This window comes from Lynx rufus, unplaced genomic scaffold, assembly GCF_022079265.1.
Source record: "Lynx rufus isolate CCGP_SWC_20201006 ecotype Redwood Valley unplaced genomic scaffold, mLynRuf1.p SCAF_8, whole genome shotgun sequence".
NCBI lineage: Eukaryota > Metazoa > Chordata > Mammalia > Carnivora > Felidae > Lynx > Lynx rufus.
The window spans coordinates 24,332,740-24,347,855 of record NW_025814896.1 but is presented as its reverse complement, the minus strand read 5'-3'; the positions used below and the strand labels follow the sequence as shown (position 1 = coordinate 24,347,855).

General features: G+C 41.5%; 2 protein-coding genes across 8 annotated transcripts in view; one reads left to right on the top strand and one right to left on the bottom strand.

Moving 5' to 3' along the window:
* The window catches only part of NCOA6 (nuclear receptor coactivator 6), a 107,476-nt gene extending 98,564 nt beyond the window's left edge, over positions 1–8,912 (bottom strand). For 4 of the 7 annotated variants that reach the window (XM_047069271.1, XM_047069269.1, XM_047069278.1 and 1 more), the window contains exon 1: positions 8,715–8,911. The gene's annotated coding sequence lies outside the window, so the exon portion shown is untranslated. Of the gene's footprint in view, positions 1–8,714 lie in introns of all 7 variants that reach the window. The other 3 variants (XM_047069274.1, XM_047069275.1, XM_047069276.1) reach the window with 1 other exon arrangement.
* LOC124503855 (proline-rich protein HaeIII subfamily 1-like) lies at positions 5,357–14,983 on the top strand. The gene is made up of 4 exons (XM_047069149.1): positions 5,357–5,407; positions 7,261–7,374; positions 8,250–8,861; positions 14,966–14,983. The coding sequence occupies exons 1-4, from the start codon at positions 5,357–5,359 to the stop codon at positions 14,981–14,983; spliced, it is 795 nt and encodes a 264-aa protein (XP_046925105.1).
* The last annotated feature ends 133 nt before the right edge of the window (positions 14,984–15,116 follow it).

The window sequence follows — 15,116 nt, the reverse complement described above, 5'->3', positions numbered from 1 at the left end:
ATTTAAATTTACGGCAAGGGACTTAACCTAATGAACAATTTCCCTCTGTAAAATCCAAAATAAGAATCTGATTCACAAATTTGCAACTATTTCTTCCTGTGAGAAACTGCTGCTGTCTGGTCTTTAGAAAATATACATAAATGGTACTATGGAACTAATATTCAACAGGTTCAATATTGGTAAAGGTAAGAGTTAGCGGGAACTTTTGTTGCCTCTTTGTATGTGTTGGGGAGGCGGTGGTTGTAGCTAGTCAATGGTAAATACAAACCTAAATATTTAAAGTATGAATGCCCTCTGAATTTGGTGATCATTAATATTATTAGCTGACAAAGATCTTTCCCCCCAGCTTTATTGAGATATAATCAACATACAGCATTGTGTTAGTTTAAAATGTATAATGAGGGGCGCCTGGCTGGCTCAGTCGGTCAAGTAGCCTACTTCAGCTCAGGTCATGATCTCACAGCTTGTGAGTTTGAGTCCCAAGTCGGGCTCTGTTCTGACAGCTCACAGCCTGAAGCCTGCTTCAGATTCTGTCTCTGTCTCTCTGCCCCTCCCCTGCTCATCCTCTCTCCCTCCCCGCCCCTCTCAAAATATAAACATTAAAAAATAAATAAATAAAATGTACAATGAGATGGATACACATATATACTGCAAAATGATTACCACAATAAGGTGAGTTAATACATCCATCACCTCACACACTTTTTTTTTTTTTTTTTGGTGTGTGGCAAAAACATTTAAGATCTAATCTACTCTTTCTGCAACTTTCAAGTATATAATACATTATTGTTAACTATAGTCACCGTGATGTACTCTAGGTCCTCAGAATTTACTCATCTTACAGCTGGAAGTCTCTATGCTTTGACCAACATATTCCCATTTCCCCTACCCCATCCCTTGGCAACCACCATTCTCTCTGTTTCTATAAGTTTAGCTTTTTAACTGATATAGTTAATATTAACTGAGCATTAATATTCTATCTGACACAAAATATAATCATTCACAAGTTAAAGAAGATGTGGTTCCAGGCTTTTGCTTTATAGGGTTTATACATAAAATATAGCTTATCATCAAATTCTAGAGCTGCATTACTCTGTCCAACAAAGTCATAGTCCCTTTATATACACACCTACCTATACCTCTGGTCATTTATTAATTAACTCAGCAAATGCTTATTGAGTTCCTAGACAGCCACCTCAAGTCCTTTTTAGAATAAGTCGCTTTTTAGAATAAGGTGAGGTAGGGAAAGATTACATTTTTAAAAACAAATCTGTGAGACAACACAATAGGTAGGCAGTGGAGCTGAAGGAAGGGGAGGACAGACACAGGGCCAGATATGAAGAAGCACTGAATCTAGTGAGGAGGTGGAGAGTAAACTGGCTGTCAGTATTTCTCCTTTCTCCCCATGCTGTTCCTATACTTCACTACCAGGCTTACTTTCCTACTGTGCAGGTTTCATTATGTCACCATATAGTTAAAAACTTTTTTTTTTTTTTTAATTTTTTTTTCAACGTTTTTATTTATTTTTGGGACAGAGAGAGACAGAGCATGAACGGGGGAGGGGCAGAGAGAGAGGGAGACACAGAATCCGAAACAGGCTCCAGGCTCCGAGCCATCAGCCCAGAGCCTGACGCGGGGCTCGAACTCACGGACCGCGAGATGGTGACCTGGCTGAAGTCGGACGCTTAACCGACTGCGCCACCCAGGCGCCCCTAGTTAAAAACTTTTGATGACTCCCTATTACTTAGTTAATCAAGTCCAAACTTCCCAGCCAGAAACTGAAAAGGATTCAAAGCCTTCCCTGATTAAGCTGTATATATACTGTACAGGGACTAACACAGGACTGGGAATTAGACTCAAATTCTTTCTCCATCAATTGTTAGTTCTTTTCCTCAGTTTATTTTTAAAAAGCCATAAAAAATAATGCCTATCTCACAGAGTTGTTGTGAGGATTAAAAGAAATACTACTTATTAAATGCTTGGCAAGTTATCTGTCAAACAGTATGCAAGCAAAAAATGTGACCTACTACTGCTATTATTATTGCTATTGTTGTTCAATCTCCATTTCGAGACTGAACTCCAACAACAGCCCTGTAACGATCCTGTTCTCCAGCCAAACTGGACTCTTTACTAACTCCTAAACACACATCTCCACACTCATGCTTTCAGTCAGCCTGGAAAATCGGTCTCATCTCCAAGTATTAGGATCCTAACCATTCTTGGGGCACCTGGGTGGCTCAGTTGGTTGAGTGCCAGATTTTGGCTCAGGTCACAATCTCATGGTTCAGTTTATGGGTTTCAGCCCCATGTCAGGCTTTGCACTCACAGCAAGGAGCCTGATTCGGATTCTCTGTCTCGGTCTTTCTCTGCCCCTCCTCTGCTTGTGCACGCGCATACTCTCTGTCTCAAAAATAAACAAACATTGAAAATAAAAAAAAAACAAAAAGATCCTTACTATTTTTGGCAGCTCCACTCAAAGGCTACCTCTTTCAGGTACCATTCTTTGATATCCCAGCTTCGTGACACATTACCTATACTCCACAGGACACTTAAACTCTGACTGGAATTATCTTTGTATCTTGCAGGGTTCTAGCCTAATATACAGGGTAGGGCTCAATAAATGTTTGGCAAATGAATGAATTCCTGTTTTTTCTCTCTTTCATCCAACCACTCTCTTGGAAAACAGCTCCACATCACAATTAAAAAGATCTCTTCTGCAATGTTTCATAAAGCTGGCCAGCTAGTTTGCTACCACAAATGTGGTAATTTCTAATATACCCAGTGCACAATAGATGCATAAATATTCAGCAATTTGAAATTAATTTCACCTCATCTTTTAATTTCACTTATCATTTTATTCATTTTGATCAAAAATGACTCATCCTTATAAACAGACTTTGGTTTTTACCTGCCCACAAACTCATCTGTCAATTTCTGGCCATCCCAACCCTCATCCCAACATATCATTTTTTGGTTTAGGAGAGAGAATATTTAAAACCTCAGTGAAGTAAGAACCAGAAAATCAAATGCCTACAGGGCAATAAAAGTAAATGAGCAAAGCAAGAAAGCAGTGAGGACCACAGAGCACAAGGAAACACACATCACACCTAAAAGCTTTAGCTTTCACTGTGTTGCTATGAGAGACTAGGAGTTTGTGTTAACAGATCTTTCAAAATTTCAAGGAAAGTCACAAAGTCAGAAATCTGTGTAAATTTTAGCCAAACAAAACATGTCTGTCCGCAGGTCAAATCCAACACAGGCTGCTGGTTTGCATCCTCTGTTACAGAAGTTCTCTGCAAAAGAAGTGATGGGCTGAGAGGAGCTCCTTCCCAGCAGATAGTCTGAGGCAGCAGCTAAAACTAAGCAGCAACTGGAAGCATTTCCTGTTGAGATTCAGCCTACCTCTCAACCATTCTGTCTTGACCTGAAAACCAAGTTAAGACAGACAACTCAGTTGAGTACATTAAACCCCTACTCTGTGCCAGGTGCTAGACATCATCATAAATGAACAAGAATGCTAAGTAACAGCTAACATTATTGAGCATTTTCTAGGTGCCATACTGTTCCACATGTTACATGAACTAACTCACTTAATCTTCACAATCCTATGAGATAAATACTATTATCCTTATTTTATTTTATTTTACTTATTTTTTTAAACATTTTTTTAAATCTTTATTTATTTTTGAGAGAGAGAGACAGAGTGCGAGCGGGGGAGGAACAGAGATAGAGGGAGACACAGAATCCAAAGCAGGCTCCAGGCTCCGAGCTGTCAGCACAGAGCCCAATGCAAGGCTCAAACTCACGAACCGTGAGATCATGACCAGAGCTGAAGTCGGCCACTTAACCAACTGAGCCACCCAGGTGCCCCTATTAGCCTTATTTTAAAAGCTGAGAAAACGTCGGGTGTCTGGCTGGCTCAGTAGGTACAGCATGAGACTCGGATCTTGCAGTGATGAGTTCAAGTCCCACGTTGGGCTAAATAAATAAATAAATAAATAAATAAATAAATAAATAAAAGCTCAGGAAACGGAGGCACAAAGAGGTTACCCAACTTGTCCAACGTCACACAATTAGCAAGCAGCACAGTTGGAATTAGGACCTCAGACAGACTCCACCAAAAGAGCACACAATTTGAAAACAAAGTGCCCTTCAATAAATGGTGGGGTAGGGGACACCTCAGTCAGTAAAGCATCTGACTTTGGCTCACACCATGACTTCACAGTTCGTGAGTTTCAGCCCCATGTTGGGCTCTTGTGCTGACAGTTCAGAGCCTAGAGCCTACTCTGGATTCTGTGTCTGCCCCTTCTCACTCACACTCTGTGTCTCTCTCTCTCTCAAAATAAACATTAAAAAAGTTTTTTTTTAAATATGGGGCTGGGGCTGCCTGGGTGGCTCAGTTGGTTAAGTGTCCAACTTTGGCTCAGGTCATGACCTCACAGCTCATAAGTTCGAGCCCTGTGTCGTTGGGCTCTGTGGTGACAGCTCAGAGCCTGGAGCCTGCTTGGAATTCTGTGTCTCTGGCTCTCTAGACCCCTCTCCCACTCATGCTCTCTTTGTCTCAAAAATAAATTAAAACATTAAAAACACTGTTTTTTTTTTTTTTATTGATGCTGGGATAATTGGTTATACATAGAAAAAAAAAAAAAATGAAACTGGACCCTACCTCACATCACACACAAGAGTCAATTCCAGATAGAGATCTAAACATCAAAGGAAAAACAGTGAAGATTCAAGAAGATAATATAAAGAATAATTTCAAAATCTTGCAGGAAGATTGATTAATTTGACTTTATTAAAATTCAGAACCTCTTTTAACAAAAGAGAGAGAGATTTATGGGGCATCTGAGTGGCTCAGTCGGTTAAGCATCTGACTTCAGCTCAGGTCATGATCTCGCTGTTTGAGCCCCATGCTGGGCTCTGTGCTGACAGCTCAGAATCTAGAACCTGTTTCAGATTCTCTCTCTCTCTCTCTCTCTCTCTCTCTCTCTGCCTCTCCCCTGCTCACACTCTCTCTCTCAACAGCAAACATTAAAAAAAAAATTTTAAAGATGAGCAACTGGGAAATGATCTCTATGATACACGTAACCAACAAAGGATTACTAATCAGAAAATATAAAGAAATCTTTCTAAAAAGACAACCCAATGAGAATATGCCAAAACAAGCATGGTCTGAGTTGTGAAAACCTGTTACTACCACATTTGCCACACAGCAGACCCCAGAACAGACCTTGGCATCACTGACTGATATAAAATATTCAGGGGTCTATGTCATACTGCAGATATACAGAGCATGGGTGACCCAGCTGGAAGGACAAAGTCAAAATGGTTATTCTCCATTATATAAGAACTAGAAATGACAAACCAGAAGTTGAACATCCAATCTTCAGACACTGATCAGAGATTGGCAAGCATCTTTGGTAAAGAGACAGACAATAAATATTTTCAGCTTTGAAAACTATATATTCTCTGTAAAACTACCCAACTCTGCCTTTGGTAGAGTGAAAGCAGCCAAAGACAATATGTAAATGAGTAACTCTACCAGATTTGACACTGACCACAGTTTGCTGACCCCTGATGTAGACAGTTGTGGTTTTCCTACACTCTAGGAATACTTTCCCTGCTTCTTATGTCTGCTGACACTTACCTTTGATTTCTTTAAACAAAAACTGTACCACACTTGCCAGCTTTGCAATGGTTTCCAGAAGTCTGTTATTCTATCCCCAAAAATCATCTCCCTTATTACCTGTGACAATTCTCACTTCATTTTCCTTTCATCCCTTTTTTAACTTGACAGCCACCATCCCAATCTAAAATATTCCTTCTCTCTTACCATGTGCAATATTATCAACACCTAAAAATTCTAACTTTGCTCAAAGCTGACTGCCTCTGCCTTAACTAGGCCCTCATTACTTCTCTCCAGTCCACTCTCCATCCACTTATCTCCTAAAAATTAATCCTAATCATACATTCTCCTCCTTGGAAATGTTGAATGCCTCCCTATCAGCTAAAGATTCAGTCCTTTAATAAAGTCCTTTACAAGCAGGACAACCAAACAACATTTCCATCTCATCTTTAACCACTTGATCCACACACATACTGTGCTTCAGCCACATTCAATTGTATTCCCTGAAAGTGCATGCCTTACATAGAAAGCTCTTCTCTCCAACTCTCCATCTGGCAAACTCCTCCACCTTTCAGGACACATCTCAAGTATCTCCCTTCACAAAACCTTCCCTGATTCTTAGAACCGAAATGTGCCCACCTCTTGTGTTTTTACAACTTTTGATACTCCTTTGGCATCCACCATCCTGAAATAGCATTGTTTGTATGTTCATTTCTCTCACGAGACTGAATATCTGAAATGAAAAGATCCTGCTTTAAAGACCTTTCAATCCTCAGAGCCTGGCATAATAACGCTTGACGTGTCTTAGTGCACAGTAATTGTCTGCTGAATGGAAGACATGCTTGGTGGTAGGGGAAGGGTTTCTTAACCTGGGGTTCATAGATGGGATTCACAGGTAGAATTCAGAGGGGTCTGTGAACTTGGATAGGGAGAAAAAGAAAAATTACTTCCTTATTTTCACTAACTTCTAATTGAAAGTTACAATTTTCTTCAAAAATGAATTGTAGGCAACACACTACTCTAGTATTAGCAGTATCTGTCACTCTGTCACAGTTATCACAGATACCTTTACATCATATTACAATTGTTGCTGATATCTTAAAGTATTATTTATGCTCATCGTGTTTAAAATTTGTAATTATCAGACCTGTCACTAGATCTGATTTCTTAATGCATTGATAAAGTATATCCATACTATTTTATAATTTGTATATTTTGGTATTTCAATATAATGGCTTTCTCTATAATCCAGTGTATTTTGTTTAATGCAATTAAAACTATTATTTTGAGAGGGGTTATTATTATTCTGAGCAGCTTCCCTAGATGCCCACTAGTTAGGTCTTCATGCATTAGAAAGACTCAGAATAAATTAATCTTGATACTGTATGTATGTATTGTGTATACTCATTGAACATAGAAAATCTTACCACTATAAACATCTTCATAACCTTTTTGATTTTATGGGAGCCCTGGGTCTACTATCTCATGATAGATGTGCATGAAATTTGCATGACAGAACTCTTCCATAACCCATATGAACTTTGAATTCCTCTCTATCTTGATCAAAGTTTAATTGAAGTTTGATTATGACACAGATCTTGGGTGTACATGATTGTTCACTGTTATCTTTTTAGGCTTTCTATGTCCCTCTCCTACATAACAAACACCTAGAACAGAAGGAGCATCTCTTAAAACTCCAAGTTCAAAGTCAAAAGGGTCCTGAAGATAACTTCTTTGCACAAATGGAGGTGGGCTAGAAATTATCAAATAGCTGGTTACCTATCCTTCTTTGTATCCCCTTTCAGTCTTTGTACTGACAAACTATCAAAACAAAACCCATTCACAGTTCTTTGATACATGCTGCTGAGCTTGCCTTCTTAACACTTTTCTCACAGCTAACAAATTCCTTTAAGCCAGTCTGTCGAATAAGGAGGCAGCAGACCTCCTCTTCCAGGAACCTGAAAGATCTGGAGGAGTCAACTTTACCTTTCTAGGTCTCATCTAAAATCATTACATGACCCGAAATTGTTACATGATCTCTAAGACCCTTGTAGTTTCTACACACCGATTTTTCTTCACCATTCTTACTGGCCTCAAGGCCTTTCTGATGACCTCCCCAGGTGACCCTGCTCTTAAAACAGTGGGCTGTCCTCTTCCTGGGAAGACACCTTGGGTCACCACCCACAAACAGCCTGGTCCCTCCTTTTAAAGACACAAACTCCATTAAGTTGATGGAGGCTCTTTCTTCTTGCCAACCAGCTCCACGCTGGGCACCCCATTTGCTGACCAGCTCCTGCACCCAAACCTCAGTCTCTCTTTTCCCTCTTCCTCACAAAAGTCTTCCTATTTTCTGTTGCTCTCCCCAATTGGGAGTAGAATATGCTAGGAGAACATATGTCCTCAGTCTCTTGGGAGTCATACGGACTTGCAATTCGCACCCGCTACTCTGAGAACTGTCCCAGTCTGATAGTCGCACCGGCCTCCAAAGGGCCCCCATTTCTAATATTCCTAATCAACACTCCACCCCCGCCCTCCACAAAGAACTGTCCCTGCTCTGACAGCCTGAGCTCGGACCCCACGCCCCTCTGTGTCCTACCGGTCCTGGGGTCCTGAACACGAATAGTCTAACCCAACTCCAGTCCTGGCCTCCAGCCCCACGGACCCCGATCCAGTTCCGTTTGGACTCAGTGTCTCTTCTCCTCGACCCCGGCCACGACCCCACGTTCGGCTCCCGCCAGTTCCTCGGGCCTGGAGCGCCACCCTGTGCAGACCCCGGCCGGCCCTGCACTCCCTCAGCGCCCCAGACCCCGCGTCTCGCACCCTCCCCAACCCCGGCCGGCCCCCGCTCCCTCCAGCACCCCCGCCCGCAGGCCCGGGGCCCGCTCCCCAACATGGCGACGGGGACACGAGCGCCGCGGGCGGGGCGGCTCCGGGCCGGGCCCGCACAGGAGCCGTCTTCCACTGCCGGCCGGCGCCATTTTCCCGCGCCGGGCCCGGGCGGCGCTTCCTTCCCGCGGAGCCAGCGGGGCCGGGACCCCAGACGCCCGGCGGGCCCACCCCTTACGGGCCCGCGTCGCCGTCACCTCACCTGAGCGCGGCCCCAGCCCTCCCGGGCGGGCCTCGGAGCACCGGCCCGGGCCGTGCGTGCCCGCCGCCCTCCGTCTGTCCGTCCGTCCGTCCTCGCGTGCGTCCGTCTGTCCGGCCGTCGGCGCCCGGCCGCCCGCAGCCCGACCCGGCAAGGGCCTCAGGGAGCCGGCGGGGAGGGGGATGGGCCGGACCGGGCCGGGGAGGGAGGGGGAGGGAGGGAGAGAGGGTGGGAGCGCGGGAGGGGGCGGGGCGGGCGGGGGCGGGCCCTGATCACGTGGCCAAACGTCCCCGAGAGCGCGAGGCGGAGCGCGCGCCCGCTCACTTGGGTGCAGAGCTTAGTGCATGGGTTGGTGATTCTCTGTCTCCTGGCGCTGTAATATCGTCAGTGGCTTTTGCCTCCACTTTGGAGTCAGTGTACAGCCCTATAGGAGCCCTGTGGCCCTAGTGCCCTTGGGCAAGTCAACTTTCCAAGCCTCAGTTTACATATCTGAAATATGGGGATAATAATAGTGCTTGCAAAGAGGAAATGAGAGAAGACATGAAAAGCACTTGGCACAGTGCCTGACACATAGTGTTTAATAACATTAACGGTGATAAAGATAATCTTTAGCCTTAATTATTAATTTGCCTGTAAGCCCCTCTCTACTTTTTTCCCATCACCATCATCCTTGCAAGCTCATTAGGTGCAAGGGAATGTGGCTCCTCCCCTCTCCCCAAATGTAGAGAGGCCTCCCAGCTCTGGACTTGATGTCTGTCATAAAGGCCTGGATTCAGATCTGTTTTTCACACTTGATAGTTATGTAACTTTCTTTACCTGTAACCTCAACTTCCTCATCTGTAAAATGGGAGTTAAAGAGTCTGTTGTGAACATCACAGAAGATAGAAGATGATCCAGTGGATTGTAAATTGATTGCATATTGGTCAGACATACTGGTTTCATCTAAGAATAGGAGTCAGGAGTACTTTCATTCCATTGAGCACACACTGTATGCTTGGATTGGTGCAGTAGTCATCTAAGGCCTTTTCACATCCTCCCTGGTTCACCTTCAATGAACCACTCTCCTGTCAGAGTAATGTTTCTAAGTCAAATTTTATCATGTCTCTCCCCTATTTAAAACTATTTGAGGGGCACTTGGGTGGCTCAGTGGGTTGAGTGTCTGACTTCAGCTTGGGTCATGATCTTATGGTTTGTGGGTTCAAGCCCTGCATCTGGCTCACTGCTGTTGGTGCAGAGCCTGCTTTGGATCCTCTGTCCCCCTCTCTCTCTGACCCTAACCTGCTTGTGCTCTCTCTCTCTCTCAAAAATAAATATTTTTTTAAGAAATTAAAAAACAGGGGCGCCTGGGTGGCGCAGTCGGTTAAGCGTCCGACTTCAGCCAGGTCACCATCTCGCGGTCCGTGAGTTCGAGCCCCGCGTCGGGCTCTGGGCTGATGGCTCAGAGCCTGGAGCCTGTTTCGATTCTGTGTCTCCCTCTCTCTCTGCCCCTCCCCCGTTCATGCTCTGTCTCTCTCTGTCCCAAAAATAAATAAAAAAAGTTGAAAAAAAATTAAAAAAAAAAAGAAATTAAAAAACAAACAACTATTTGATGGCCCACATTGCTCTTAAGCTAAAGGCCAAATAGGTGTCTTCACTGTCGCCTGCCTTTGCCCCATCTCCAGACTTATCTTAGGGCGTTCTTATTCTCTCTCTGGGCTGTAATTACAGTGATCTTCTTCATACATTGTACTTCCTTCCTACTCAGGACCCTTGAACATGCTGATCCCTCTGCCTGAAATGCTCTAGTTGCTTAGATAATTCATGACTCTTCAGCTCCCATCTCAAACATCACAACCTCAAGGACTCCTTCCCTGACCACTCCCCAGACAGATTCTCTTATTTGTCCTCAATAAGGATGCACTAGGTTATATATTCCTTGTCTTCACCACTAGACTGTAGACTCCATAAGGAGGGGACTTTATCCATCTTGTTTACCTTAGCATATAGCACAGTGCTAGGCACAGAGGAGGTGCTTAATAAATATCTGTTGTGTTTGTGAATACTGAATACGGTGCTAGGTGTGGGGACCAAGAAGACAAAGAAAAATAAAGAGAACCACAGATGGCCACAGGAGGCACCTCAGGTCATTGAGCCTATGAAATTAACAGCAGAAGGTCTTATAAGATCCTGGGGAAAAATTTTTTTTAAAGCTTTTTCTTCTAACTTTTACAAAGTGAGGTATAATTTACATACCGCAAAATGCAAACATCTTAAGTATAATAAATGTTTACCTGTGTTCTCATGTTACCACCACCCAGATCAAGTTACAGAACTATCAACCCAGAAAGTTCCCTTTTGTCTCCTCCTCTATGTCCCCTCCCAGTCAATACTTGCTCTTCCAGAGACACCACTATTTTGACATCTAGCAACTTAGAGCCACTTTGACAGTTCTTAAACTTCATACAAACATATATGCATATATTCTTTTATGTTAGCCTAGAAATCTGACACAGCCAAAGAGTGACTCCTTGTATAATACAATTCATTAATTACTTGATTAATGAATTAATCTGAAAGAAACTAGTAAAAGTTCCCACCAGAAGCCAGCCCAGAGGCTGAGATGACATCATCCACAAACCTCCAAGTCTTAGAACAATTTCTAGAGGTAAGAAAGTTCTGAAAGATTCTAGAAACTCAACAACATCAACAAAAATCCAATTTAAAAATGTGCAGAGATGCCTGGGTGGCTCAGTTGATTAAATGTCTGACTCTTGATTTGGGTCAGGTCATGATCTTGAGGTTTGTGGGTTCAAGCCCTATATGGGGTCCATGCACTCAGTGTGGAGCCTGCTTGGGATTCCCTCTCTCTGCCCCTCCCCTGTTTCCATGCTCTATCTGTCTCTGTCTCTGTCTCCCTCTCTCAAATTAAACAAACAAACAAACAAACAAACTTAAAAAATTAAGAAAGAAAGTAGAATTGCCCAGGGCTAGCAGAAAAGGGAAATGGAGAGTTACTGTTTAATGGGTACAGAGTTTCAGTTAGGGAAGATGAAAGAGTTCTGGAGATGGATGATGGTGATGGTTGCACAACAATGAATGTACCTAATGCCACAGAGCTGTACACTTAAAAATAATTAAAATGGTGAAAATCGTTATGTATTTTACCACAATCAAAAAACAAACAAACAAAAAAAAAACATTCCAGAATCTGAGCCACTATCCTCATTTTTACCTTGTTTTCCATGTCCTTAAACTGAAGGTTCTAAGTTTTCCTGAGGTTAGCAAGTATTCAGGGAGGTAGGATCCAGAGACCCACTTGGGCACCTACCTATCCTGCAGGTGAAAATAGAAGCATGGGCAACATAAGTATTTGTTGCCTACAGGTAGTTAGCAAAGGGACAGAAACAGGCCATGAACTGGCACTAAGTATAGCACAGTGATCACAAGTTTGGGCTCTGAAACCAAAATACCCAATACTTGTTACTACAAAATCAGCTGGCATTTATTAGCTATGTGACCTTGGGAAAATTCAACCTTCTTGTTATACAGATGAGGAAACTGGGACCAAAAGGAGTAAAATGTCTTTTCCAACAGGGTCCAAAGTATTTTCTCCTTTGTTTCTTAAGCCTTACATGGCATTTTTATTTTGTTTTGTGTCCCTAATAGACCATAAGCTCCTCAAAGAAGGTATTTTTGTAATATCACAACTTGTAATATAAATTAACTTTTTTGTACTTCAGTTGCCTCATCTGTAAGATGCAGATAATAAGGGCACCTTATAGATGAGGAGTCGATGATTAAATGAATTAGTAGATATAAAATGTTCTGAAGACTACCTAGGACTTATGATAGCTTCAACAAGTTCCAGATTCAGAGGCCTCTGGAGAGGATGCAAGACTGTTTCACAGAATGTTTTGAGCAAGAAAAGCAATCCTATGACATCCAGGATTGTTCTGGATTCAGACTTGGGTAAAGCAAGAGCAAATCAATGGTTCTTTGATATGAACAGATTGATTAGCATTTATTGAACTTTTGCTTTCACATTTTAGTCCAAGTGGCTTAAGCTTTCGCAGTGAATACTTCAACCATGTCTTTAAGAACAATATCAAACAGGAATAAAAAGAACAAAACCACCTAGAGAATGTCAACATTCTACTGTCTGCGGGGTTCGTCACAACAGTGCCAAACAACGTTACCACATTCAGTTGAGCAAGTTGTGTCTTGCAAGAGGACATCACATCTAAGTGGGTGTTGGCCACTGGTTAACACTGTAATTTATAACTTTATTGTGATAATTTACCAGTAGATGGCAGTAAAGTGCCTTGTTACTACAAAATCAGCTCAACAATTTCAGACAACCAGAAATAAAGGTCCCTTGAAGAGGAGTCACTTCTACTTTGCATAAAGGCTTGATATGGGCAAGCAATGGCTTGCTATTAGGAAAAAAACATTGAAAATAGAAATAGAGTGATAACTACAAAATTGAAAAAAATCAAAGAGTATCAAGAAGTGACCAAAAAGAGAGAAATATTCTTAGGACTTAAAAACCTATTTTTAAAAGTATTCTGAAATTATTAGAGTATAACATAAAAACATAAAAATACACAAGTCATAAGTGTAAATCCTGATGCATTTTCACAAAATGAACAACACTTGTCTACCCAACACCTAAATCAACAAGTAGAACATTACCAGCTCCACAAAAGCTCCCTTTCTAATCATTACCCATGCCTCTGAGTGTAAACAGTAAACCAATACCTAATTCCACAGATGAGGCACGCCAGGTGTTAAACTTTATATAAATGAAATCGTACTCTTTTGAGTCTGGTTTCTTATGTTCAATTTTATGTTTTTGAGATTCATCTATATTATTGCCTATGGTTGGGGTTTGTCCTTTTCATTGCTGTCCCTTTCATTTTATTATTTGAGTATATCACAATTTATCCATTCTACTGGTGGTGAAATTCTACTTCAGGTCAATTTTTTTAAGTACTACTCTGAATATTCTTATACATCTTTGGATGAACATGTGTACAATTTTCTGCTGGATATATACCTAGGACTAGGATTGCTGGGTCATAGAATTTACATGTTCAGCCCTAGTGTATATTGCCAAATCATGTTTTTTAAAAACTGTTTTATTGAGATATAATTCACATACCAAACAATCCGCTCATTTAAAGCATACAATTCAATGCTTTTTAGTATAGTCACAGATGCAACCATCACCACAGTCAATTTTTAGAATTTTATATCACCTCAGAAAGAAAATCTGTACCATTTAGATATTGTCCTCTTCCCAAGGCCCCATTCCCCTATCCTTAAGCAACCCCTAATTTGCCTTCCATCTCTATAGATTTGCCTATTCTGGATATTTCATATAAATATTGGTCACAATATGTGACCTTTTGTGTTTGGCTTCTTTTACTCAGCATGTTTTCAAGGTTCATTCATGTTGTAGCATGTATCAGATTTCATTCCTTTTTATGGCTGAATAATACTCCATCATATGAATATACCACATTTGTCTTACCTATTCATCCATTGCTGGACATTTGGGTTGTTTTCACCTTTTGCCTTTTGTGAATAATGCTGCTATGAACATTCATGCACAAATTTTTGTTTGAACACCTGTTTTCAATTCTTTGGGGCATATATCTGGGAGTGGAATTGCTGGGTCATATGGTAATTCTAATTATTAAAGAAATGCCACACTGCTTTCCACAGCAGCCGCACCTTTACATTCTCCCTAGTAAAATATGAAGGTTCCAATTTCTCCATATCCTCACCAACACTTACTTCCTTTTTAAAAAGTGATTTTAAAAATATTATAATTATAGCCAACCTAGTGAGCATGAAGTAGTATTTCATTGTGGTTTTGATCTGAATTTCCCTAGTGACTTATATTGAACATCTTATCATGAACTTATTGGCCATTTGAATATCTTCCTTAGAGAAATGTCTGGTCAAGTTCTTTGCCCAATTTTTCACTGGGTTGTTGAACTGGAAGTGTGCTTTATATATTCTGGGGACTAGACCTTTATCAGATCTATGATTGCAAATATTTCTCTCATTTTGGGGGTTGTCTTTTCACTCTCTTGGTACTATCCTTTGATGCTGAAAAGTTCTTAATTTTGATGCATTTCAATGTATCTATTTTTTTCTTTTGTTGCTTGTGCTTTTGGTGTCATATCTAAGAATCATGGCCAAATCCAAGTCATCAGGATTTACTCCTATGTTTCTAAGACTTGTCTGTTTTTTGCTTTTATATTTAGGTCTTTGATCCATTGTGAGTTACTATTTGTATGTGACATGGGGTAAAGGTCAAACTTCATTCTTTTGCATGTGGATATTCAATTGCACTAGCACTGTTTGTTGAAAAGATTATTCTTTGTCCATTGAACGATCTTGGCACACTTGTCAAAA